Source organism: Bos grunniens, chromosome 16 (assembly GCF_055505025.1).
Source record: "Bos grunniens cultivar Pamir isolate PY7600 chromosome 16, Bosgru_T2T1.0, whole genome shotgun sequence".
NCBI classification, from domain to species: domain Eukaryota; kingdom Metazoa; phylum Chordata; class Mammalia; order Artiodactyla; family Bovidae; genus Bos; species Bos grunniens.
In genome coordinates this window covers 44772596-44798668 of record NC_141180.1, presented here as the reverse complement: position 1 = coordinate 44798668, position 26073 = coordinate 44772596, and the positions used below count along the sequence as shown (strand labels likewise).

The window sequence follows — 26073 nt, the reverse complement described above, 5'->3', positions numbered from 1 at the left end:
ACCTGGATAAATTCCTCATAGAGTGGGGAGGTGGTTTGTCTAAGGTTGTGTGCAGGTTACTAAAAAGATTGGAGAAATGAGAGCACAGAGAGAGATCACAGTCAGAAGATCAGGGATGAAGCCTCAATCTGGCACTTGATTTCTTCTGATTGAGGTTGACCAAAAAAAAAAAAAGTATAAATTCAGATTTGGACCAAGCTGATGATGACTTTCCTGTTATTGTCCTCGGCCTATATGCAAAAATAGCTTTTCTCTTAGTTCTTCTCTCTATTTATTCTACTTGGCACAGACATACATTGGATTGCTGTATTACTTTTTTTCCGTGACTCGTGCTGTCTGTCAGTCTCCTGGACTGCTGCTCCCAGTTGTACCTCTCCAACCCGAGCCTCCGGCGTCCTGGTTCCCTACTCCCCCACCTCCTCCCCAGCCTTTGGTTTCCTTCATGGCTGCTAAGTCAGCCAGTCTGCGTTGCTTGTCTCTCTTCCAGCTGTGCTCCACACACCCGGCTAAGTCCATTTCCTGGCTGCCATCCTGACCCAAAGCTGCAATTGCTAAAATATTAATGGTGCCGTTTGTGAGAAAAAAACACAGGGAAGCTTGGTATAAATGAAAATTGCCAGAGACGTGGAAACAGGGAAATGGAAGAAATAAAGCAGAAACATAATGTGAAAAAGGACCTCAGCGTTAAGTCAAAGGTGGACATCCTTAGCTCTGCCTTTCTCTTCCTAATACTGAGGTCTCACTGGGAAATGCCAGCTTCACTGGCTGAGATTCACTGTCTTGGCCACCTGGATGGGTTGCCTAACAAGGTAGGTGATCCCTGTGGATTTGCCTGCCTGCCTGGGTCTCCTGAGAGAGAAGAGAAGGGAAGCACAGCACAGATTTGAAAAGAAAAGGCAAACTGTGTGGATAAAGAAAGTAGAGGCTCCCTGTGGTCAAAAATCATGTGACACATTGGCATGAGGAGGTCTGTAGGATGCTGAGGACAAATCAGCTAGATTCAAAGGCAAAGAAATGTGATTCCACCCTTTATCCAATCCTTAATGAAAGCACTTAGCACTTTATGCTTTATTTATTGGATTTCTCATACTCTGTCATTATCATTATTGGATTCCTGGTGCCCTGCATGGTGCTTGGCACAAATCACAATGAGAAGCTATATTTTCTGAATAATCAGAAAGGGGAAGAGTAGAGAGCAAAGTCGGAGAAGGCGATGGCACCCCACTCCAGTACTCTTGCCTGGAAAATCCCACGGATGGAGGAGCCTGGTGGGCTGCAGTCCATGGGGTCGCTAAGAGTCGGACACGACTGAGCGACTTCACTTTCACTTTTCACTTTCATGCATTGGAGAAGGAAATGGCAACCCACTCCAGTGTTCTTGCCTGGAGAACCCCAGGGACTGGGGAGCCTGGTGGGCTGCCGTCTATGGGGTCGGACACAACTGAAGTGACTTAGCAGCAGCAGCAGCAGAGAGCAAAATGGAGAAGGAAATGGCAACTCACCCCAGTATTCTTGCCTGGAGAATCCCATGGACAGAGGAGCATGGAGGGCTACAATCCGTAGGATCGCAAAGAGTCAGACATGATTGAAGTGGCTTCGCACAGAGAGAGAAAAATGACCCTTAATATTTGCAACATAGTGAATGTTAATATTTTTATTCTTTTTATGATGAAGAGAGTACAAAGGGCTGGGGATGGGGACATCACAGGAGGAGGAACGATAGTGCCATCTCTGCAAAAGACACCCCTAAACTACACATTGAAAAGAAGTAGATCCCCCAGGGCAGCCTTTTCCATCCAGAAAATGGAAACCAGTCAACATGAGTTTGCCAGTAGCTCGCACAACTACAGGGCCTTTGCCAGTTTTTCCAAGTGCTGGCAAGTCAAACTCCTTTTTCAGTTTTCCTCCAGGTTCCTAACTTGAGTCCCATTCTCTGACCTCTCTCATCCTCCTTGTTTTTGTCTTACTTGAGACTGATTCTCACAGGTTTCTCTGGCTCCTGTGCTCATTTTCATTACTGGGCATGTAACAATCTTCTTCCAGTTTAGGAAATTCTTCCAATCCTCAGTCTTTCAGGCCCACACAATTTCACCTCCCCATTTCACCTCCCAGTCTCCTCCCTCCTGGAGCACAGAGCTCTGCACTTGAACTTCTAGGCAAGCTTGGCTTATGCGGAGTGGGAGAGTGGAAGCAGGTCGCCCTAAGGCAGAAGGTCTGTTCTCTGTGAAGATCCTAGGTTTCCTTCAAACAGACAGAGCTCCAGAGAGCATTCCTGGTCCCCTTCTTCAATTTCTGCCCCTTCATTCCACTACTAAACCTCCTCACAGGTACTGCTCAGCACTAGGCAACTCACTGGGTAGTAAAAGCAACAGCAAGGCTGAGACAGGTGCTCAAGCAACTAGGCTTGTTTTCAGGCTGTGCCTGTGCACACAGAATATATGGTGTGCAACACAGCCATCGTCACTCATACAAAAGGGTTTCTATGGAACATGTTGAAAGTGAGAAATTAGGGATTTTATTATAAGCGTGATACTAGTCAGAAGGCCCAGAAAACTGGCATTCCAGCTACCAACCAGCTTGAGCAGAAGAAAAGAGAGCAACAGAAACCACTTAGGAGTCCCTGCTGATGTTAACATCTGTGGAGTCCTCAGGCCTCCTGGACCTCTTCCCTTCACTCAGATTGGTAGGTTGCAGATCTAAACATTTGCAAATTCACAGTCATAGTCAGTCATCCGGCACATTATGAATTTCCACTGGCGATCCCTGTAGGGAGAGAGTCAGAGAGCTAATGTCAGTGAGAAAAGACACCTTGGGAAGAATAAAGCAATGAGCAATCTTTGGAGAATTTAGGAACTTAAGGGACAGCTAATCTCACTTTCCTCTCAGGAAACATCTCTAAGAAGTCTCTAGAAAACCTATTGGTAATTGTCTATGAGGTCAGGACTCCTGGACCCCTCCTCCCAGTTCAAGGTGCATCTTGGACGGGACTAACTAGGTTGCCAGTGTGTTTAGGTCCTGTTTATCACCAGTGATCAGCTGATCACTGGTCCATCTCAAAAGCACCTTCTTGGACATACAGGTTAACAGCTTGGGATAAAAGCATTTATTTAACATTTTCTTCATTTCATTGTTGAGAATCATTTCTTACATTGGCTATCCATCGCTCATTCTTTCTTTTTCTGAGAACGTACAATATGCTGGGCTCTGTGCTGTACCCTCTTCAGAAAACACTATCACAGGGAAATGGACAGAGAGAAAACAACTCTAAAAGCCTTAACATGAAAAGGAAAGTCCCTGTTATTTTTGCATGACAGAAACTGAATTGCATATTTGTTTAGATGGTCAGGCATAGGTATGAGAAAACATAGAATTGTTTAGTTTTGAAAAATATAGTGTGGATGCCTTTCAAGGAACATTCTTTGCTAAGGACTAGCCCAAGTCCTTTGTTCACCTATTTAACAAAAATATATTGAAAGCCTACTCTGCATAGCACTCTTCTGGTCTGATACTATTTAACAATGATAGCAGCGATGGTAATGACAACTGTAACCATTATTCGCTGAGTCCTCCAATATGTCCAGCATTGTACTAGATGCTTTACATATTTTTTCATTTAATCCTCACAATATGTCATTGTTTAGGTGGAGAAGTGGACTCAGAGAAACATGAACTTTATTAACATAATTAGATGACAATTGCAAGTTCCAAGTTTGTTGGACTCAAATCTTGCTCTTTATCTGATACCACAATGACTCCATAACTTGACACCCATACCCCCATTGAGAACACGGCTGTCATATCTTTTGCAAAGTCTTGATGAAGGGCAAAAAAAGTCATTCCGTATATAGCCACTCAAATGCTTCTCAAGCACAGTGGGGTCATTTAACCTTAGAATATTCTTCTTCCTCTTCAGTCTGAAAGGCTTCTTCCCAGATTTTTCTTAGACACCAACACTGATAAGATCGTTATCAAGCTGCAAATCTGGAAGGTGGGACTGACCACTCTCAAGTTCTGGGAGGTAACTCTTGCCAACAGCTATGGAACAGGCTGCTCACACAGTAAGGCAGGCTTTGTAATTTGAGTCTGCTGCTCGAGGTTGTTTAGAGTAATGGGCATAGGCTGCCCAAGTATAAAAAGTTATCAAGAGCCTGGGTAACCAGTTATTTATTAGTATTTATTCCTGCAGTTGTTAACAGAGAACATGGCTTGTTTCAGATGGAGGTTAGGAAATCGGTGGCATGTGAGTTTATGAAATAAATTTCATTACTGTAGACAAGTCTGATTTATCTCTATGCCAACAGACATAGCTAAATAAGACCTTGAGCCAGGCATTGACGCTGCTCTTTCAAAAGGCTTTAATTGATGCTAAGCAAAATTTAGACTTGGTTGTAAAAGAACCAAGTTATAAGAATCAGGCTTAGTCTCTGATTTCCCTCCTGGATGGTTCTCAAGAAGGGGCAGTTTTGCTTCTCAGAGTTTTTTTATTGTTGTTGTTGTCACAACTCTGGGGGAGGGGAGGTCACTATTGTCATCTAGTGTGGTGGGGTCCGGCTGCTGCTGAACATCTGGAATGCATGGGAAAGGCTCCTGCAACAAAGAGCTATCTGTGCCCCAGCTGGGCAACTCCATTCCAGGAGAAAACCACTATGATCTGCCTGTGGAGGAAAAGCTCTTGCCCAATGAGTCCTACACTGAAAATATTTCTTGAAGGTGATGACCTCAGCATCTTTCAGCAGAGCGGGAGAAATCCAAGTTGTGGATCTTCACACCACTGATTGTTAGTGACCGTGGCAAAATTGCATGGGTATATTAATTGTAAACAAATGCATGATATAATAGCTCAGTTTTCCAAGATTTTAGGTTAAACTACATAACTGAAAATGTCCAAGTCAATAGCCACTGGACATTTTAGCTGTCAAAATATATTTATTTTGAGGAAATTTTGGATGGTGTACTCTCTTTACTGTATTCCTTCCTGTCTCCTTAAACAGAAAATGCCGAACTAATTTTCTCATTGAGTTGGAAACGTCATTAGGAACATTGAGCACCCTTCTATACTGTTGTCCAGAGTTGCCCTTCAGGGCTTTGAGTTCTTACGTTTTTCCTTTTCTTTTTCTTAAATATAGTTTTATGTGTGTCACATCATTCAGCTGTTTTATTTTAACTGGTGAGAAGTAATATCTTCCCTATTCATTAAAAATTTTTTTAATTGAAGGATAATTGCTTTACATAATTTTGTTGTTTTCTGTCAAATATCAACATGAATCAGCCATAGGAATACATATGTCCCCTCCCTCTTGAACCTCCCTCCCATCTCCCTCCCCATCCCACCCCTCTAGATTGTTACAGAGCCCCTGTTTGAGTTTCCTGAGTCATACAGCAAATTCCCATTGGCTATCTATTTTACATATGGTAATGTATGTCTCCATGGTACTCACTCCACACATCTCACCCTCTCCCTCCATAAGTCTATTCTCTATGTCTGTTTCTCCATTGCTACCCTGCAAATAAATCCATCAGTACCATTTTTCTAGATTGCATATACATGCATTAGTATACGATATTTATCTTTCTTACTTCACTCTCTGTAATAGGCTCTAGGTTCATCCACCTCATTAGAACTGATTCAAATGTGTTCCTTTTTTACAGCTGAATAATATTCCTTTGTGTATATGTACCACAGCTTCTTTATCCATCCATCTGTCAATGGACATCTAGGTTGCTTCCATGTTCTAGTTATTGTAAATAATGCTGCTAAGAACAGTGGGATACATGTGATTTTTTCATTTTTGGTTTCCTCAGGGCGTATGCCTAGGAGTGGGATTGCTGGATCATATGATGATTTTATTCCTAGCTTTTTAAAGAATCTCCAGACCATCTTCCATAGTGGCTGTATCAATTTACATTCCCACCAACAGTGTAAGAGGGTTCCCTTTTCTCCACACCCTCTCCAGAATTTATTGCTTGTAGATTTTTTGATGATGGCCATTCTGCCTGGTGTGAGTTTATAGCTCACTGTAGTTTATTTTTTAATTTGCCTGCTAAACCATTCCAGGCTGCAAAAAGATGGACAGTTTTCTCTCATGTCTCATGTTCCTTCTTGCCACTAAACTAGACACTAAAAAAGATATAGCGAGCTCCTCAGGCCTTGAGGAAACATTGACTAATATCAGTATTAGTTCATTCCAATCAAGTCAACCAGAACCATGCTTTCAAAATGTGGGTTGAGAAAATAATAACTAAGCTAGATAAAAAGGTATGTAAAATGCAAACAATTAATGTGTGAGAATTGAGGGGGTTTTCTATGAATAAATGTAAGGGTTTTTGTTCATTGAGCCTGAAACCTGTATTGCATCTTTTCAGATTTTGTTCATGTTTGTTTTTTCTGTTTAATTTTTTTTTAATTAAAGGTCATATTAAATAAGTTAACTCCAATTAGGTATGATATCATTGCACTTAAAAACATAAATATACACCAAAATGTCCCAACCAAATTTGTCATTCTATTATTTAATGAATTAATGAGTTAGGTTTTGTTCATTTGCTAAACAGTTATTGGTAACTTTTCAGGAATTCATTTGCTGTGTAAAGTGATGATCACCTAACTATAAGTAGGTCAAATCAACCTTCTAACACCTGAATTTATTCATATCTCTTTCTTTATTAGCAGGGAGAAGAATTTTTATTTTCCTCTTATTGTTTTGCTTTGATGTATTTGTGATAAAATTGGAAACTGATTATGAGAGAAAGGGGTTTTAAAAAATTAGTACTGTTTTTCTCTGAAGTTCTCCATTTTTTAAAAAATTTTATTTTATTTTTAAACTTTACAATATTGTATTAGTTTTGCCAAATATCGAAATGAATCCGCCACAGGTATAACTGTGTTCCCCATCCTGAACCCTCCTCCCTCCTCCCTCCCCATACCCTCCCTCTGGGTCATCCCAGTGCACCAGCCCCAAGCATCCAGTATCGTGCATCGAACCTGGACTGGCGACTTGTTTCATACATGATATTATACATGTTTCAATGTCATTCTCCCAAATCTCTCCACCCTCTCCCTCTCCCACAGAGTCCATAAGACTGATCTATACATCAGTGTCTCTTTTGCTGTCTCATACACAGGGTTATTGTTACCATCTTTCTAAATTCCATATATATGCGTTAGTATACTGTATTGGTGTTTTTCTTTCTGGCTTACTTCACTCTGTATAATAGGTTCCAGTTTCATCCATCTCATTAGAACTGATTCAAATGCATTCTTTTTAATGGCTGAGTAATACTCCATTGTGTATATGTACCACAGCTTTCTTATCCATTCATCTGCTGATGGGCATCTAGGTTGCTTCCATGTCCTGGCTATTATAAACAGTGCTGCGATGAACATTGGGGTACACGTGTCTCTTTCCCTTCTGGTTTCCTCAGTGTGTATGCCCAGCAATGGGATTGCTGGATCATTGTTTCTAAATATAGTTGGTGAGTTTTGTGTGTTTCTCATCTCCAGTCCCCTCTCTTCTCTTTTCTCTCCCTTCCCACAACCCAAAGTGAGGATCATATAGAGAAGTGGTATTGGAGAGGGTTCATTTTGACACTGGGCACTCTTTTAATCATTTTTGTCCTCTCTAACATGTTTGGCAGGAAAAAAAGTGCTTTTTAAGACTGAGTAAAGGGAAGAGCATAAACCATCATGGAATACCAACTTGGCATCTCCTGCTCTGAGCAATCTGGAACCCATCCTCATCTCCAAGGGTGAGCTGCTCCACGAAGTAGGTTCAATTCCCATTGTTTTCCATTGTCATGTCAATCTTTTAGTTAACCTAGACCAAGTAGGAAACTATAATAGGGAAAACCCCAGATCAAAAATCCTGCAGATATGACCCTTGCAGAGAGCTGGTTCTGACCACTCCAACCTTGCCCATGGGGAAGGCTCACCTTTCCACTGCAGAGAAAGTGGTTGTTGCCCCTCGCATATAATAATCATAATTGTAGGAAATCATGTCCATCTCCTCACCATAGTGGCCTGGATATTCTGTTGTCAGCCTATGTGGGAAGAACAAAAGGTTAGAGGGAAAAGATAAAACTATACTGCTGGGAGCAAACAGAAAACATGTTATAAAGGAGAGATACAGTTTCAACATTATGGGAGACCCAAATCAGAGCTGGATGACCTCTGCTAAACCATTCCAGGCTGCAAAAAGATGGACAGTTTTCTCTCACGTCTCATGTTCCTCCTTGCCACTAAACTAGACACTAAAAAAGATACAGCGAGCTCCTCAGGCCTTGAGGAAACATTGACTAATATCAGTATTAGTTCATTCCAATCCAGTTAACCAGAACCATGCTTTCAAAATACAGGTTGTAACTTACTAGTAGATCATGAAATCAGTTTAATTGGTTAGGACCAGCTGAGCTTTAAAAAAGAAGAAGAGATTGAATAGAAAATATCAGAGACTGCATTGTACATACTAAAGTTATTGTGTATGTAGATAAAAACTTTGTTTCAAATATATATGTGTGCATGTATTTATATGTTGTTTGTATGGTCTGATAATTTAATATGCACTTTTTTTAACTGTATTTGAAAAATATTAAAATAAAATATAGGCTGTATAAAAATAGTTTTTACCTAGTCTGCCATTGTTTATTTGGCACCTAAAACAGTTCCTGGTACATAGTAAGTATTTTTTGAATAAATAAATAGCCTTGAGAGAGTCATTTAATCTGTTTCCTGGTCTATAGAAGAATGAAAGTTACCTTACAGGTTTGTCATTTGGATTAACACAAATAAGTATGATACGTGGTAGGAGTTGAATTGTTAGGAGAAATTTTGTGTCTTCTTCCTCCTTCACATTTCCTTCTTTCTCCTCCAAGATTAAGCCAAGGCCTGGCCTCTCCCTGGGTAGGCTCGTTGTGGTCCACTAGAATAAATCTAGAATTTCCTGGCTCTTATAATGCTTCACCACTGGGGATCTTCAGGATCAAAATAGTCCTTTTGGTGTGATATGTGTTCCCCAAAGTCTTTATCTGCACCCCCAGACTGCTTGGGAAACAAATAGTGTCAGTAATTTAATCTGATTTGGGGTCACAGGTCATTGTATGTTGATGATATAAAGATCTCCCTACATGTAGACTTAATACTGCAAGGATTGTCATGAGATCTTAAAAGCCTGATTCATAAACTGGAAGGTCTCTTAGAAGATTCTCAAGCTTTGATGCAACAAGTTAACACAAGATAACCTGAGTTATTGAAGTTGAAGTTTTTCAGTCGTCTCCAACTATTTGAGACCCCATGGACTATAGCCTACCAGGTTTCTCTGTTCATGGGATTTTCCAGGCAAGGATACCAGAGTGGGTTGCCATTTCCTTCTCCAGAGGATCTTCCCAACCCAGGGATCGAACCCAGGTCTCCTGCATTGCAGGCAGACGCTTTACCCTCTGAGCCATCAGGGAAGCCCAAACTGGAACTTAAAACTTCACTCTCTTTGTTCATAACCGTTTCTTTTACCACATTATGCACTTGTTCTTGTTCTCTGATTCTTCTCTTCTCAAGACATAATTATGCTCTATCAGAACACCAAGCCCTATCTAGAGTGGGTTCCGTGTGTTTCTGCTTAATATTTATGGAAGGAAACAGGCTAAAGCAGAACCCTATTTTGTGCTTCCAAGGAGACTCAGAACAAGGACTTTCTCTTCCTAATGAAAACATTAAATGACTCATAAATGGCCCTAATAGGTTTTCATTTGGATTCTGTTGGTTTGTGATCCCTGAGGATTCTAACAAGTGCTAGATTCAAGTTTACCCAGAGGAGGGATTTGTTGATAATGAAAATTAGGATTAAAAGAGATGGAGTAGAATGCATTTTTTCTTACATCAGGGAGCACAAAATATTTTCCAGAATTTTTAGAGCACTCTTTAGATACAATATATAAAAGTTGATTGCCAAACATTTTAAGATGTGCTAAGGCAGAAATCCACCTAAGGTAATAGTGTACAGTAGTCACTCAGTCGTGTCTGACTCTTTGTGACCCCATAGACTATAGCCCACCAGACTCCTCTGTCCATGGAATTCTCCAGGCAAGGATACTGGAGTGGGTTGCGATTACCATCTCAGGGGATCTTTCTGATCCATGGGTTGAAACTGGGTCTCCTGTTTTATAGGCAGATTCTTTACCATCTGAGCTACCAGGAAAGCCCCAAGGCAACACTACATTAGGCTAAATCCAGTTCCCAAAACTATTGGAAATCATTATGCTAGACTGATATTTTTTTAAGTTTTTACTGATCTACTTTCAGATTACTTGGATAGTTAAATACATTTGGAATGAAATGGGAAAGAGAGGCTTGCATTTTTTTAAAAAATGACATTTTAAGCTTCAAAGGGGGACAAAAGTTATCCATTGCTTTTTTCAACTAGCAGTTCCTATGGCTTCATTTTTGGTAGTGGCCAGACCAAAAGTCTCCTGTTCAACTGACAGTTTGTCTATGAGGTTTCTCTGTGGGGGATTGCTGTTCAGTAAATTTCTAGAATACCCTCAGGAAGGTGTCATACATGCTTATTTGTGTATTTCTATCTTGGTCCCAGCCAGTTTTTTGTTCTTACTTGATATTGGGGATTTTCATGTTGCTTTGTTTTTGTTATAAAATCATGAGGTCAAGTGTAGATTATTTTACAGAATCTTTGATTAAGAGGGTAAGGCAAGAGTTTGGGTTTCAGTAAAAATTACTTCTACTTTATGAAAGTAAAAATACAGAGGAAGAAAGAGCCCCAATCAATAAGCCTCCCAAACACCATTCATAGAGGGAACTGCTGTTTCAATACAGTCAGGATTCTGAATTTTAGAACAAGATAAATGTGCCTCCATTTAGTTTCTGAGGATGTCATGCACACACAAAATATTCCAATAAGTGAAAGCTCTAGTAATAACTCCTCAGAAGGAAAAAATAGAATTTAAACGTTCAGAACAAGACACAGGGACAAGGACATAGGAACTTGTCAGGAAATTAAAAGAGACTACAAGGAAGCACAAGATAAGGGTTTCATAAACTATGGTGATGGGCTTCCTGAGGGCAGAAGGGGAGGAGTTCAGTGTGGTTCCAGATTCCTTGTGGATTACCAGGTCACGGCAGGCAGTTTTATGGCAAAGTACACTTCATACTGAGCACTGCCATACATTTCCAGACCAATTAAAACAATCAAACAGGCCTTCCCTTGCAAGAAGAAGAGAAAGTTCTGTCAGTAACATTGCTGTTGTTCAGTCACTAAGTTGTGTCTGACTCTTTGTGACCCCATGGACTCCAGCATGCCTGGCTTCCCTGTCCTCCACTCTCTCCATGAGTTTGCTCAAAGTCAGTGATGCTATCTAACCATCTCATCCTCTGCTGCCTCCTCTTCCTTTTGCCTTCAATCTTTCCCAGCATCAGGGTCTTTTTCAATGACTTAGCTCTTCACATTAGGTGGCCCAAGTATTGGGGCTTCATCTTCAGCATCAGTCCTTCCAATGAATATTCAGGGTTGATTTCCTTTCAGATTGATTGGTTGATCTCCTTGCAGCCCAAGGGACTCTCAAGAGTCTTATCCAGGACCACAATTCAAAAATATCAATTGTTCAGTGCTCAGTTTTCTTTATGGACCAACTCTGACAATCCATACATGACTACTGGAAAAAACATAGCTTTGATTATATGGACGTTTTTATGCAATTTACTGAAATGAGTCTACTACTGAAGCTCTTCTATCAGGATCCTTATATATCCCTTTACAAAGAGCTAATTGTCCCTCTGTGTGTGTTTCCCCTATCACTTTTGGATGAGTGGCTACTGGAGCATAATTTCTCACTGTAAACTACTTTTAATGCCATCTATAGGCAAGAGTATGGCATCACCGACTTGTTGGACATGAGTTTGAGCAAGTTTTGGGAGTTGGTGACCGACAAGGAAGCCTGGTATGCTGCAGTCCATGGGGTCACCAAGAGTTGGGCACGACTGAGTGACTGAACTGAACTGTAGGCAAGGGGACAGGACCAGAAGGTTGTTTCAAAACTAAGTGAGAACTTGATAACATAGAACCACTTGTACAATTTCTTGAATTAGATAAGTTTGAAGAAGATGGAAAGAAATTAAATAATGTCTTAGGTATGAATTGAAGAAGGCCCTTGCAAATGGAGGTGATTTTTAAAACAGATACAGGATTTTCTCATCTAAGATTATTAAAGCTCTGAAATTATCAATGGATTCAGCTAGAATCAATAAATGATTGCTGTCCAGTACGTAACCACAAATTGAGCCACAGCTGACAGATGGCATTCTCCTTTTCTATGAGAACATGACATGTCACAGACCTTATTCAGATATATATCATCACATTCATTTTAAAAAGGAGAGTAGAGGTAGAATTTAAAAAGGACAATTTACTTATTGTTGGAGGTTTGCTTGAGAACTTATGCAGTTTTTAATAGTTAAAGGAAAGGGTTTTGACTCTTTCTCAACAGAAAGTGACTCAGTATAGATTTTATCAAACTTCACCTTTATTATTGATTTGTTTTGTTTAGTTGCTAAGTCATGTCTGACTCTTTTGCAACCCCATAGACTATAGTCCACCAGGTTCTGTCGATGGGATTTCCCAAACAAGAATACTGGAATGAGTTGCCATTTCCCTCTCCAGAGTATCCCAACCCAGGGACTGCACCCTCATGCTCCGTATTGCAGGCAGATTCTTTACCACTGAGACATTCAGGAAGCCATTTATTACTGATTACTGAGACTTGAACACAAGGTCAGGCCTTGTAGCACCAGCATCTATTTGTTACATGTCTGACCTGTCAGCAAGTAGGACAACTGGATTCTTTGGGGGTCATCCCAGAGGCTCCACTTTTAGGCTGTGTACTTCACTGGTGTGCACGAGAACAAATGGGGCCATGCCCTATGGCCCAGCATCAGTTAGTATCACATCCTCAACCGTATCCCACTTTGTGAGATGCCAGAGAAGCACACATCACAGATGTCCTACCCTAAAAACTGGGAGAAAACCCAGCATCTACAAGTTAACAAACTAGAAGGGGTTACCTGAGGAAGCCATACATCAGCTTTTTTCAAAACAAGAGTAAACAGTGTTTCCCATCCCATTCTTTCGCGCTCGGCCCATCCTCAAACAACATTTTAGAGAAGCTTCTTCTGGTCAATCCAGCCTCTAATTCTGTCTTACTTCTATTTTCTATGCTTCCCAGAATTCCCTGGTGACTCAGATGGTAAAGAGTCTGCCTGCAAAGCAGAAGACCCAGGTTCCAATCCCAGGGTCAAGAAGATACCCTGGAGAAGGAAATGGAAACCCACTCCAATATTCTTGCCTGGAGAATTCCGTGGACAGAGGAGCTTGGTGGGCTACAATCCATGGGGTCACAAAGAGTCAAACATGACTGAGCACCTAACATGTCACTCTTCTGCTTCTCAATTAACACCTTGTTTAAAATACTCTATTCTAATGTTCTGGGTCTTGCAGGTGGCTCAGTGGTAAACAATCTGCCTGTGATGCAGGAGACATAGGTTTTACCCCTTGGTCAGGAGTGATCTCCTGAACAAGAAAATGGCAATCCACTCCAGTATTTTACCTGGGAAATCCCATAGACAGAGGAGCCTCCCAGACTATAGTTTATGGGTTCGCAAAACTTAGCGACTAAACAACATTAGCAACTAAACAACATTCTAAAGTCCTATTACTTGTCAGCACCACATATTTAGCTTTTGATCAAAAAACAGAATACTGTATAGCATCTTGTTTCACAATGGTGATCAGTACAGTGAGCTGCTTGAGGGGTCATTAGTATATGACAAGCATATACACTTTTATAATCTAGTTCAGCTGTGGATGTGGAGAAATTCAACATTTATAGACTTGGGATATGTTGAGACTGGCCTACATTCCACATCCAGTCAAAAAGAGGACACCCTTTTCTGACAGGCAAATCACTGAAAAGTGTCTTAAATAAACAGAATCTGCTTGTGATCAATCCTCTTGGTTAATAAATGCTTTGCCAGGTAAGTTACAAAGAATGAGAAAATTTTAGGTGAGACTAATTTGCCAGTGGCCTGGCATCCCCAGTAGGTGCTATATCAGAACCTATTTGAATTATTTTTGCAAAAATGAAAAAAGTAAAACCCAATTGCAGTTATGCATAAAGGAAAGCAACCTCGGAGTCAACTGACTTCTGCAAAGAGCTGGGGGAAGAGTTCAAGTGAGACTAAAATGACTCTGGAGTCACCAAAGTGCCCTTCTCTGCAGAGAGGCCCTGAACTCTAGGGGTAGGAGAAAGAATTCAATACGGTCATGTCTGTCCTCTTGTGGCATTTTGGAGCACTATATATCAAAGTGTTCAAATATGTATCACAAAAGGGGGAACACAGTTCTAGATATATCTGTCATTTTAAATTAGAATAGGAAAGTCCCTAACTATTTTCCAAATCACTCTCTTGGAAATGAATTTCCAGCTCACCATTGCAAGCCCAGGGCTGGTCAGTAAGCACATTTGTTTTGACTCATGTTAGTTTTCACTGGCCACACTGCATCATGGTTTGCCCAATCCTGCAGTTGGTGGGACAACTCCACCTGCAGTGTCTCCCTCCCAGCTAAAATAACCACTTTCTTCTCTGTTTTCACTGTGAGATGCCCACTGTATTGTTACCTAATACTCCAATTTTCCAGGTCTTATTTTCTCATCGAGATTCAGAGGACTCAGTACTGTGCAAAGCATGTGGGATCTGGAGGCAGATAGACCTGTTGGAATTGAGTTCAGAACTTTAAACAAGTCACAACTTCTGCACCCTGGTTCTATCATCTGGGCCATAGATCATGATTTCTGTGCATCAGAAGTAAATGAACTAACAGGATAGATTAATAAATAAAATAAAATTTATCATCATCATTAGGAACTGAATCAAAGTCTATGAACTTTACTTATATCCATTCATATTCAGTCTGATTAAGTGAATTAATGAATAGATGAATGAATGATTATTTCTAGAATACAATAAAAGAGAGTGGACAAGAAAGTATAGAGCCACAAATTTGGAATTGCAAGGTTTACTTTGTTCTAAGCAGCAAGTAGGACCTGGTCTTATGTTACCCAATACTTACTAGACAACCAGCCACATCTCTGAAGTTTCTACTCTTAAAGGTTGAGCATAGGAAGGGAGGAAGCACTGACATGAAGGCAGCAAATACATTTCTAAATTAGAAATATGGCACAATGATTATGACAGCCACGCCACCCCAACTGATGACAGATATGATTGATTTTGCTGAAGCTTAAAGGGCCCATCGACCCCTAAAATGAGTGCTTCGTGCTTCATGCAGTGCCAGGCGATGGTTGATCTAAGCCCCAGAAGCAGCTAAACTCAATGCAGGCTGCTTAAAAATGTAACATCCAGTCTTACTTTCTCAAAATGTGGGTGTCTCCATCTCCCTAATAACAGCTTCCAACCTGCTCAGAGGAAGCATCATAGAAGCTGCCCTTCCCACCAGGCTTCTGGGAGTAGTGCTGTAGTAGGCATCTGAGCAGGGGGCGGGGGGGGGGGCAGATGCCACATGGAGATGCCTATGAGGTCATCTTTGTCCCTGTCATGGTTTCACGGGAAATAGGAATGCAAACATTATCCATCTTGTATTAAAAGCTGGACAATGAAATCAGTAGTTAAAGATAAGCTTTGATGGAGTGCTTTGGGGTAGGAAGAGGAGAATATTCAGATGAGCTGGTTTTGTTGTAGTTGTTAGCCAGAACTATCTAGGAATTAAAAAAAAAAAATCTCTGGCTTATGACTTCAGAATAATTGAGGGGGAGACCAGATAGTGGAGAACAGAATACAGTATTTGAGATTCATATAGAAACTCATAGTAGAAATTCATTATAGAAACTCAAGGCTGAAGGAAAACTAATGGGTTATCTATGCTGATTCTGAGGAAGGTTTTTTTTTTTTTTTGGTCAAAACATATTATGCAGTGAACCTGAGGAAAGGCTATGAATCTGGAAAAGAAACATTTAGGAAAGGAAACACATGCTCAATTCAAAACTGTTGGTCCCTGCGACATGGTCTACGCCTGGACAGCCTCAGCGTGCTGATGGGGGACAGCCTGATGCATGGCAAGCAGCCACTGGAGCTGTGTGGAGACTGGGGAATTATTCAGTCTCTGAAAGGTTGTAGCTTCCTCAGTGACACGTGTTTGTGGTTTGCAGATGAATGGACTAAGAATGCATATTCTCACACATAAATAAATCTGTGTAACAACATTTATGTCTGTATCCAGTCCCAGTGGGGACTTGAGAGTGATGCCATGTCTGCTTCTATCAGGAATTTGCTTTCTTACCAGACTTCAGTGATGCTATAATATCTCATGAGAAACTGCAGAGACTGAAATGGGAGCGGCGCCTTGGTCCCCACCAAATAAATCCCGCACTTACGTGGGAGTTGCTTGGATGATTTACTTTTTTTTTCTGTGCACAGGGTGCTATTCCTGAATCCCTAAAAGCTTGCAAGCTCGGAGAGGATAGATGTTCACTTCTCAATGTCAGGCTCAGTGCTATAGAACAGGCTTCCAAGTGGGAAGAGAAAAATGTTTCCACCCACATATGCCCAGTTCCCTGGGAGGTGATTCAAGTTAGTTAAAGTGATGTGAGGGAAGGTTTAGAGGAAGAGGGTTATCAGGAGCTTTCACTGTGGGAAGGTGTGGGAAAACAGTTCTCGCTCCGAAGGGCTGTTAAAAGGGTCGGATAAAATAATGCACTTGAAGAAAGACTTTTTTCCACTATAAAACCTCCTCATATCAATGTCAGGTTTCCCTACTGTTACTGTTCCAAGGGGCCTTTGATGCTCAACTATTCATTTGAAAAATTTATTGCCTACTTTGTGCCAAGGAATATGCTGAGATGCCAGAGAAATAAGACCTAATTCATGCCCTAGAGGTTTCATGCAATTTAGAAAAACATAGAATGTCATGACTCAGGAAACTTAAAGATGCCACTGAAATGTCTAGACATGCCGGCGGGACAGTGAGTCATGCCCTGCATACCACAGTGCTTCCTGCAATCTCATTGTGCTGTTCCAAGTGTCCCTTTGGAAAAGGACTATTTCCTTGACAACCATAGTAGTTCTCAGCTCTGACACCACACAACCAGGAAGAGGTCCAGTCAAGGGAAGCCTTTCTTAGAGGGACCACTTCAAAGTGGACTTTCTGTGTCTTTCGGAGGAATTATCTCCTCTCTCCATTCTTCTCTCTCTCTCCACAGGTTGATTCTACCAACTGTCAGTGTCAAGTCTGGGTGATGGAGTGGGATGAGGAATGGGGAGAGTGGGGTGGTGGGAGAGGATGGGCAGACCATTGCAGACCACGGCCAAGGATAAATTTTGTTACCAGAGATTTTAATGTCTTGGGTAACTTAAGTTGCTCATCTCTGTCAGCCTTTTATCTCAAGACTTTGGTCCCACATACACGGCTCCATGCTCATTAAATTCTTAGCCTCTTAGAAACTGGTGGGCTCCTGCTACTCTACCCTGAATGTAAGACCGTTTAGGTCTCGGATTCAGGAACTTTCAGAGTTATAACCTACACCCTAGTCATGTCTGTTCACCAACCATGGTGGAGTAAGACCAGCTTTATGGAGGCATCTGGTCCCATCACTTCATGGCAAATAGATGGGGAAAAAGTGGAAGCAATGACAGATTTTACTTTCTTGGGCTCCAAAATCACTGTGGATGGTGACTGTAGCCACAAAATTAAAAACAAACAAACTAACAAAAAAAAACAACACTTGTTCCTTGGAAGGAAAGCTTTGACAAATCTGGACAGCGTATTAAAAAGCAGAGACATCAGTTTGCTGACAAAGTTCTGTAAAGCCAAAGCTAAGGACTTCCCAGCAGTCATGCACGGATGTGAGAGTTGGACCGTAAAGAAGGCTGTGCGCTGAAGAATTGATGCTTCCAAACTGAGGTGCTGGAGAGAAGACTCTTGAGAGTTCCTTGGACTACAAGGAGACCAAGTAAATCAGTCCTAAAGGAAATCAACACTGAATATTAATTGGAAAGACTGATGCTGAAGCTGAAGCTGCAATACTTTCACTGCCTGATGCTAAGAGCCAACTCATTGGAAAAGACCCTGATGATTGAAGGCAGGAGGAGAAGGCGACGACAGAGAATGAGATGGTTAGATAACATCACTGACTCAATGCACATGAATTTGAGCAAACTCCAGGAAACAGTGGAGGACAGAGGAGCCTGGCGTGTTGCAGTTCATGGGGTCGTAAAGAGTCAGACACAACTGAGCGACTGAGCAACAACAACAGCATGGAGGCATTTTGGACAGCTGGCTGAAGTCCCTGCCCCATCAGAGAGCTTCTGCTCTCAGATGACTTTGAGCTCTGAATTTACCATTCATCACTGCTTCAAACAGAAAAGTGCTGCCTGTCCCTAGAGACACTGTGCCCTACTTGAGCATCTGTGGAGTTGTTTGGTTACAGAGAATAAGCGTGACCCGCAAGGCTGTTTTTCCAGCATCACATCACACTGTGGAGAGATATGTCACTTGAGTGAGTCAACCTTCAAATGTTGACACTTATTCTTTTGTTCTAAGTAGAAATGTCTGACTTGTTTCCAGACTGAAGAACTTGGGACAAGTTGTGTTGTCAACATCCAATGCAAGTTATCAGAATTTATATATACTCAAAGGCCAGGTCCTTTTTAAGTCTATGATTATATACTATGTTTGGCACTCTGACCTGGAAAAAGGGTGGATCTTCAAAAGAAGTCCTGCAAGAAAACATAGGGTCCCAGATATGTCCAGTGTCCTTGGATGTGATGAGAAGTTATAATGATAGAGACAGAAAAGAGCACTGCAACAGGAGTCTGTAAACTTCAGCTTAGAGGTGAACCACCATGAAATAAGCTGGCTGGTCTGGGGCAAGTCACGTTTTTGCTCTATTGCTCTTTTTTTTTTTTTTTTTTGCTTTTCTACCAAAAGAGGGATGTAGGAGCACTGGGTTGATGACCTGTAAGGTCCCTCCCAGTGTGAATACTACTCTGGCCTTTTCTTTCATCTATCCATCCCCTTCTATAGGCTGCTGCTGCTGCTGCTAAGTCACTTCAGTCGTGTCCGACTCTGTGCGACCCCATAGATGGCAGCCCACCAGGCTCCTCTGTCCCTGGGATTCTCCAGGCAAGAACACTGGAGTGGGTTGCCATTTCCTTCTCCCTTCTATAGACTAGCTGCTATATTTAAAACTTGTTTGTGATGGCTTATGCTTATCTGAAACTAGAAACGTGGACCAAAGCACACCCCCTAAGCTCCCTTCCAGTCCCAGTAGCCTAAAGGGATTGCGTTTGGCTGCCAGGCTCACCAGCAGGAATATGGGCATCTCTTGCTGTAGCGACAGCAGTAAAATTGCCACTCGCGATCCAGCACTGACTCGAAGTAGCGGCTCTGGAACCCTGCCACCAGTCCATTGTTGGAGCATGTCTGGTACCTGAAGAGAAGAGAAAACTCCAAATAAGCTAACACAATGGTGCACAAATTCACCCCCTCCCCAAGACCTCAACACCCAGTTACTAAGCCAAGCCACTCTTTCAATGACCTAGATTCCTTACAATTTATTCTATTTTATGCAAATAAAAAAGACTTTGTTTTATTGGTAGGAATGACATATACTCACCGTTAAAATTCAAATGATTCAAAATCTTTCAACTGGAGGAAAATTGGGAAACTCTGCTCTTGTTAGACCTCTGAGAATATGTTGTTAGATGGAAGAATGCATAAATGGATGGATACAGAGGCATCTAGAATTTTTACAAATGCAAGATTGTATTATTCATGCCGTTCAAAATAAAAGATAATATAATTCACTTTGTCTGAATTGAAATAAAATGAAGACAAGGAAAAACACAACGGATCGATGAACTTCAAATAAACATTTCTTCTGCTTAAGAATGGGCAGATTCTCTACCCTTGAGCCACCAGGGAAGCCCTGAAAGCTTTCAAAAGCTTTTCCAAAGTGAGTCTTAGCTAACTCTGTTTTTCTGCATTTTTACCCACCTGGACATTGATCCTGTTCCCTCTTGTGAGGAAGCAGAGCAGGAATTTGTCTCTGTGTCACTACCTGGCAGTTGGAATACATCCCTGCTTTCCAAGTAAAGATAAGTTTCCAGAAAATATAATAGATTAAGAATAAGTACCCAGTGCTGATAGGTGAGCGAGACCTTGCTGACACACAAACTATAAAACCATCAGTGACCGAACTTCATTTTGTTCTTTTTAATTATTGGAAATGATCTTCTGGATCATATGTAGATATGTATTTGAATATATATATATACATACATATATATATATATATATATATAAGCATGAATGAATAAATGAATAACGAATGGGGAAAAAAAAGATGCTTCCTGACAAGAGATGAAATATATTTAGTATCTAGTTTGATCAGATTCAAATAAGGACTTCCCAGGTGGCTCAGAAGGTAAAGAATCCACTTACAATGCAGGAGACCCGGGTTCAATCCTGGGTCAGGAAGATCCCCTGGAGAAGGAAATGGCAACCCACTCTAGTATTCTGGCCTGGAGAATCCCAAGGACAGAGAAGCTTGTGTGCTATACTCCATAGGGTCTCAAAAGAGTTGGACGTGACTTATTCAAATGTATTTATTTACCCATTCATCCAACAAACTTGTACCTCCTCACTATTCTGTATCAATCTCTGTGTTGAAACAAAAATCAAGAAATGGGCTTGTTACTCAGTCAACAGGCAAATTGGCTCGAACTCCCTGTTCCCAGGACTTGCAAGAAGTTGTGACAAACCTTTGAAAGCTCGGCTATAAGATATAAATAATGCAAGTTAAGATGTACATTGAGACCTATGCCCATTGATGACCTAGCCTTCTTTGCTCTACCATTGCTCATATCTCAGCTTTTGAAAGCACCTGGTACATTTCAGGAATCCATACAGTTGGAATGGATGACTAAGGTCTGAAGGGTAGCCTTGGGGGCTGATTTTCCACAATGGTTTATCCTATCCTAATTCTAGCCTTGCTAGTGAGATGCAACTTCAATAGAAAGCTCTAAGAATTGTAAACCAAGCTCATATGTGTCCAAAGAGTGATGGTGCAGCAAACTGGTACTCTCTGTGATCTTTCTCCATCACTAAAAGTTTGCCTCCCTCTAAATCAGCCCTGTCAGAACTGAACCAGGCTTTCCTGAAACTGTTGTTCCACTGTCTTGGTTTGTCCTGGGCACTCAGACTGTCACAGGGACGCATTCCCATGATGGTAAGTTCCCATAAGCAAAAATAAATGTAACAAGATAAGCTGAATGGTTTCAGTACCAGTTGTGAAGCCCATCCAAGTTCCATGAATTCTCTGCCAGCTGCCAGCCAGGCAGCTGACCCCACAGTCCTATATGGGAAGTGTGTGTGTGTCACTCTCTCAAACGCCACCTAAAATAACACTGCCTTGTGAAGATTATTTGGACACTACACGCCCAGGGCCCAAGGACATATGATGAAAGCTAGTTAACCATACAGAGCTCGCCTCCCCCAGTTTCTGTCCCACTGCTTTCACATTTTGGTAGAGTGAGCCTGTACCGGAGCTTGGCTGTGTGTGTGGCCAACGTGATGAAATTATCCCTTCTAGAATTGGATTTTTGTAAGGGGACATTTTCACACTCATGTAGAAGCAGTCTAGCAGGGTAGTTAAGAGCACAGGCTATGTTGCTGGACTGCTACTCCAACCATTCCTGACTGTTTCACCTTTGACAGGCTTCATACCCTCTAAAGGTCTCAGTTTTCTCATCTGTAAAATGGGCATAATAACAGTATGTAGTTATTAAAGTTATTGTGAAGACCAAATGAAGCAATGCATACACAACTCTGTAGCTGATAGTAAATAATCTACCTGCAAAAGAGGAGATGCGGGTTTAATCACTCAGGAGGGTCAGGAAGATCCCCTGGAGAAGGGAATGGTTACCCACACCAGTATGATTGTCTGGAGAATACCCCATGGACAGGGGAGCCTGGAGGGCTACAGTCCATGGGGTTGCAAAGAGTCGGACACAACTGATCGAGACTAACACTTTCACTTTCATATATAACTCTCTCCAGTTGAGATGTGCTAGTTCCATTGTTCTACAGCATGTGGCATGCCAGGTCCCCAATCAGAGATTGAACCTTCATTGCCTGCACTGCAAGATGGACTCTTAACACTGGACCATCAGGGAAGTCCCCCAGAATGCACTTGTAAGAGTCCATCATTCAAATCCAGGAGGGACCCTGAAACTCTCTGCAAGCAGTTCTCAGAAACTCACGTGAGCGGTACATCTTCCCACTTCTACCTTCTCCTTCAGGAACAGAGCCTACTCCAGGATGAGTGTGCAAAACGAATCTAGTTTGGGGCATTCCTCACCTCCACTCCTCTCCCTTTCAATCACCTTTTCAAAAAGTACTTAATAAGATCCACCTAAAGATTTGCCCACAAACTGCAGGATTCCAAACACAGGAGCCAGGCAGGTGAGAAGGGGAATGAAGGCAGCTTATCAACAGGAGGGGAAGGAGGGGGAGTTGGACAAAGCTTGCATTACTAAAGTGATTCAAATTCAATTTTTTTTTTTAAGTTGTGGAAAAGACATCCCTGAGGCTCTGCTTCACTGCCCAGTGCATGACTGTTGTTCTTGAATGGTCTGCAGAAAAGAGGATGGGCCCAAGACTGCAGCTTTCCTGGTAAAGGATAATAGGACCCAGCTGAGCCCTAGGCACAGGTTCCCTGAGAACATTTCCTCAGAGTCTGAGGGCCCTGGGGTTCCTTGCATCTGGACTCTCTCCTCTCCCTTTGAAAAGACATTCTTCCTCATCAACCCTTTGAAGGCTGGAGGCTCAGATTCACAAACTCGAGCACTGTGAGCCCTGCTCCACCTGATGCTGGAAACTTTCTAGAAGGAAAATCACCAGGCAGTTGTTCCTCCTCTGACAACAATGGTCATGGACATTTTCTGAGAAAATGGCCTTTATGAAAGTGATTTCTCTTTTCTCAGGGCCATCACCCCGGAAAAACTTTCTTCTATATCCACAATAGCAAAATGTGGAAGCAACAGGATTCAGGGGAAAGAGTCCTTGCTGAGGGATTGGCAGGCATTGAGTTCTGGTCCTAGCTGTGACCTTCACATTCCACGTGGAGCCTCACCTAGGTCACTGTGAGAATCAAGTGAAATAACACCTGCAAAGCTCTCGGCCAAGATAGAAACAGGAAGAGCAAGGATCCAAACTCAGATATTCCTGAGGCCAGAGCTCCTGTTCAGGAACTCTCAGGGAGCCCAAAAAGTTGCTCCATGATTGTCCTTCTGCTTTCTGGTCCATTCTCCAGTCAGGCTTTCTCCCTGCTATTGTGTCCTTCCCTGGGTCCAGGGCCATTGGTCAGGCTCAGTGACAGCGGCCAGGATGGGAAGCTGTTTCCGTGTCTGGTTTTGCCAGTGAACTTCTCTGTGAAGTTTTAGTCTCTCATTCCAGTCTCTGCTGGTCTCGGTCCAGACTCACAGAAAACCCAGACTCTTAGCAAGTTGGAGGTGGCATTGGGTTGAGTAAGGAAAGTAGCATCAACTTGGTGAAGAGCTTTCAGAATCCCATCAAATGGATGGGCCGGTTGTGCTCGTCTCTTCTTCCAGCTCCACAAACTGTGTTTCCAGGTCTGCTAGCCAGTCTTCAACTCCACGACAAAGATGGAATAAAAGCAACTTTTCCCATCGTCCAGGCTGGTGGCCACTCCCTGTGACTAGAAGACCATGTGGCTCAACCTCTTACTCCCCAACATTGCTCTCCCAATGCAGGTGATAAGGGTTTAAATTTCACCGAGGGAGAATCATTCTTTTATTTATTTATTTATTTTTCATTTTAGATACTGTATCTTGTGAAAATTAAGCTTACACGAATACAAACATGTATTTTCCACAGATATTTTTCTTTTCTTTTCTTTTTAATTTTAATATAAATTTATTTGTTTTAATTGGAGGCTAATTACTTTACAACATTGTATTGGTTTTGCCATACATTGACATGAATCCACCACGGGTATACATGTGTTCCCCATCCTGAACCCCCTTCCCACCTCCCTCCCCATCCCATCTCTCTGTGTCATCCCAGTGCACCAGCCCCAAGCACCCTGTATCATGCACAAACCTGGACTGGTGATTCGTTTCACATATGATAATACACATGTTTCAATGCCATTCTCCCAAATCATCCCACCCTTGCCCTCTCCCACAGAGTTCAAAAGACTGGTCTATACATCTGTGTCTCTTTTGTTGTCTTGCATACAGGGTTATCGTTACCATCTTTCTAAATTCCATATATATGCATTAGTATACTGTACTGGTGTTTTTCTTTCTGGCTTACTTCACTCTGTATAATAGGCTCCAGTTTCATCCACCTCATTAGAACTGATTCAAAGGTATTCTTTTTAATGGCTGAGTAATACTCCATTGTGTATATGTACCACAGCTTTCTTATCCATTCATCTGCTGATGGGCATCTAGGTTGCTTCCATGTCCTGGCTATTATAAACAGTGCTGTGATGAACACTGGTGTACATGTGTCTCTTTCAATTTTGGTTTCCTTGGTGTGTATACCCAGCAGTGGGATTGCAGGGTCATAACGCAGTTCTATTTCCAGTTTTTTAAGGAATCTCCACACTGTTCTCCATAGTGGCTGTACTAGTTTGCATTCCCACCAACAGTGTAAGAGGGTTCCCTTTTCTCCATACCCTCTCCAGTATTTATTGCTTGTAGACTTTTGGATCGCAGCCATTCTGACTGGCGTGAAATGGTACCTCATTGTGGTTTTGGTTTGCCTTTCTCTGATAATGAGTGATGTTGAGCATCTTTTCATGTGTTTTTTTAGCCATCTGTATGTCTTCTTTGGAGAAATGTCTATTTAGTTCTTTGGCCCATTTTTTAATTGGGTCGTTTATTTTTCTGGAATTGAGATGCAGGAGTTGCTTGTATATTTTTGAGATTAAATCTTTGTCAATTGCTTCATTTGCTATTATTTTCTCCCATTCTGAAGGCTGTCTTTTCACCTTGCTTATAGTTTCCTTTTTTTTGTGCAGAAGCTTTTGAGTTTAATTAGGCCCCATTTGTTTATTTTTGCTTTTATTTCCAATATTCTGGAAGGTGGGTCATAGAGGATCCTGCTGTGATTTATGTCAGAGAGGGTTTTGCCTATGTTCTCCTCTAGGAGTTTTATAGTTTCTGGTCTTATGTTTAGATCTTTAATCCATTTTGAGTTTATTTTTGTATATGGTGTTAGAAAGTGTTCTAGTTTCACCCTTTTACAAGTGGTTGAGCCGTTTTCCCAGCACCACTTGTTAAAGAGATTGTCTTTTCTCAATTGTGTATTCTTGCCTTCTTTGTCAAAGACAAGGTGTCTATAGGTGTGTGGATTTGTCTCTGGGCTTTCTATTTTGTTCCATTGATCTACATTTCTATCTTTGTGCCAGTACCATACTGTCTTAATGACTGTGGCTTTGTAGTAGAGCCTGAAGTCAGGCAGGTTGATTCCTCCAGTTCCATTCTTCTTTCTCAAGATTGCTTGGCTATTCGAGGTTTTTTATATTTCCATAAAAATTGTGAAATTATTTATTCTAGTTCTGTGAAAAATACCGTTAGTAGCTTGATAGGGATTGCATTGAATCTATAGACTGCTTTGGATAATATACTCATTTTCACTATATTGATTCTTCCGACCCATGAACATGGTATATTTCTCCATTAGTGTCCTCTTGATTTCTTTCACCAGTGTTTTATAGTTTTCTATATATAGGTCTTTTGTTTCTTTAGGTAGATATATTCCTAAGTATTTTATTCTTTTCGTTGCAATGGTGAATGGAATTGTTTCCTTAATTTCTCTTTCTATTTCCTCATTATTAGTATATAGGAATGCAAGGGATTTCTGTGTGTTGATTTTATATCCTACAACTTTACTATATTCATTGATTAGCTCTAGTAATTTTCTGATGGAGTCTTAAGGGTTTTCTATGAAGAGGATCATGCCATCTGCA

General features: G+C 41.4%; 1 protein-coding gene and 1 long non-coding RNA gene across 2 annotated transcripts in view; one reads left to right on the top strand and one right to left on the bottom strand.

The window, feature by feature from the left end:
* Positions 1-1639: 1639 nt before the first annotated feature.
* The window catches only part of DPT (dermatopontin), a 36416-nt gene continuing 11982 nt past the window's right edge, over positions 1640-26073 (bottom strand). Inside the window, exons 2-4 of the mRNA XM_086344839.1 lie at positions 19375-19500; positions 7930-8037; positions 1640-2763 (exon numbers count right to left, since the gene is read on the bottom strand). Of these exons, the coding sequence (XP_086200965.1) occupies positions 2697-2763; positions 7930-8037; positions 19375-19500 (301 nt within the window). The 3' untranslated portion in view covers positions 1640-2696. The remainder of the gene's footprint in view (positions 2764-7929; positions 8038-19374; positions 19501-26073) is intronic.
* Positions 7634-14910, top strand: LOC147356737 (uncharacterized). Its single transcript, XR_015143510.1, has 2 exons — positions 7634-7763; positions 13222-14910. It is a non-coding gene; the product is annotated as an uncharacterized LOC147356737 (long non-coding RNA).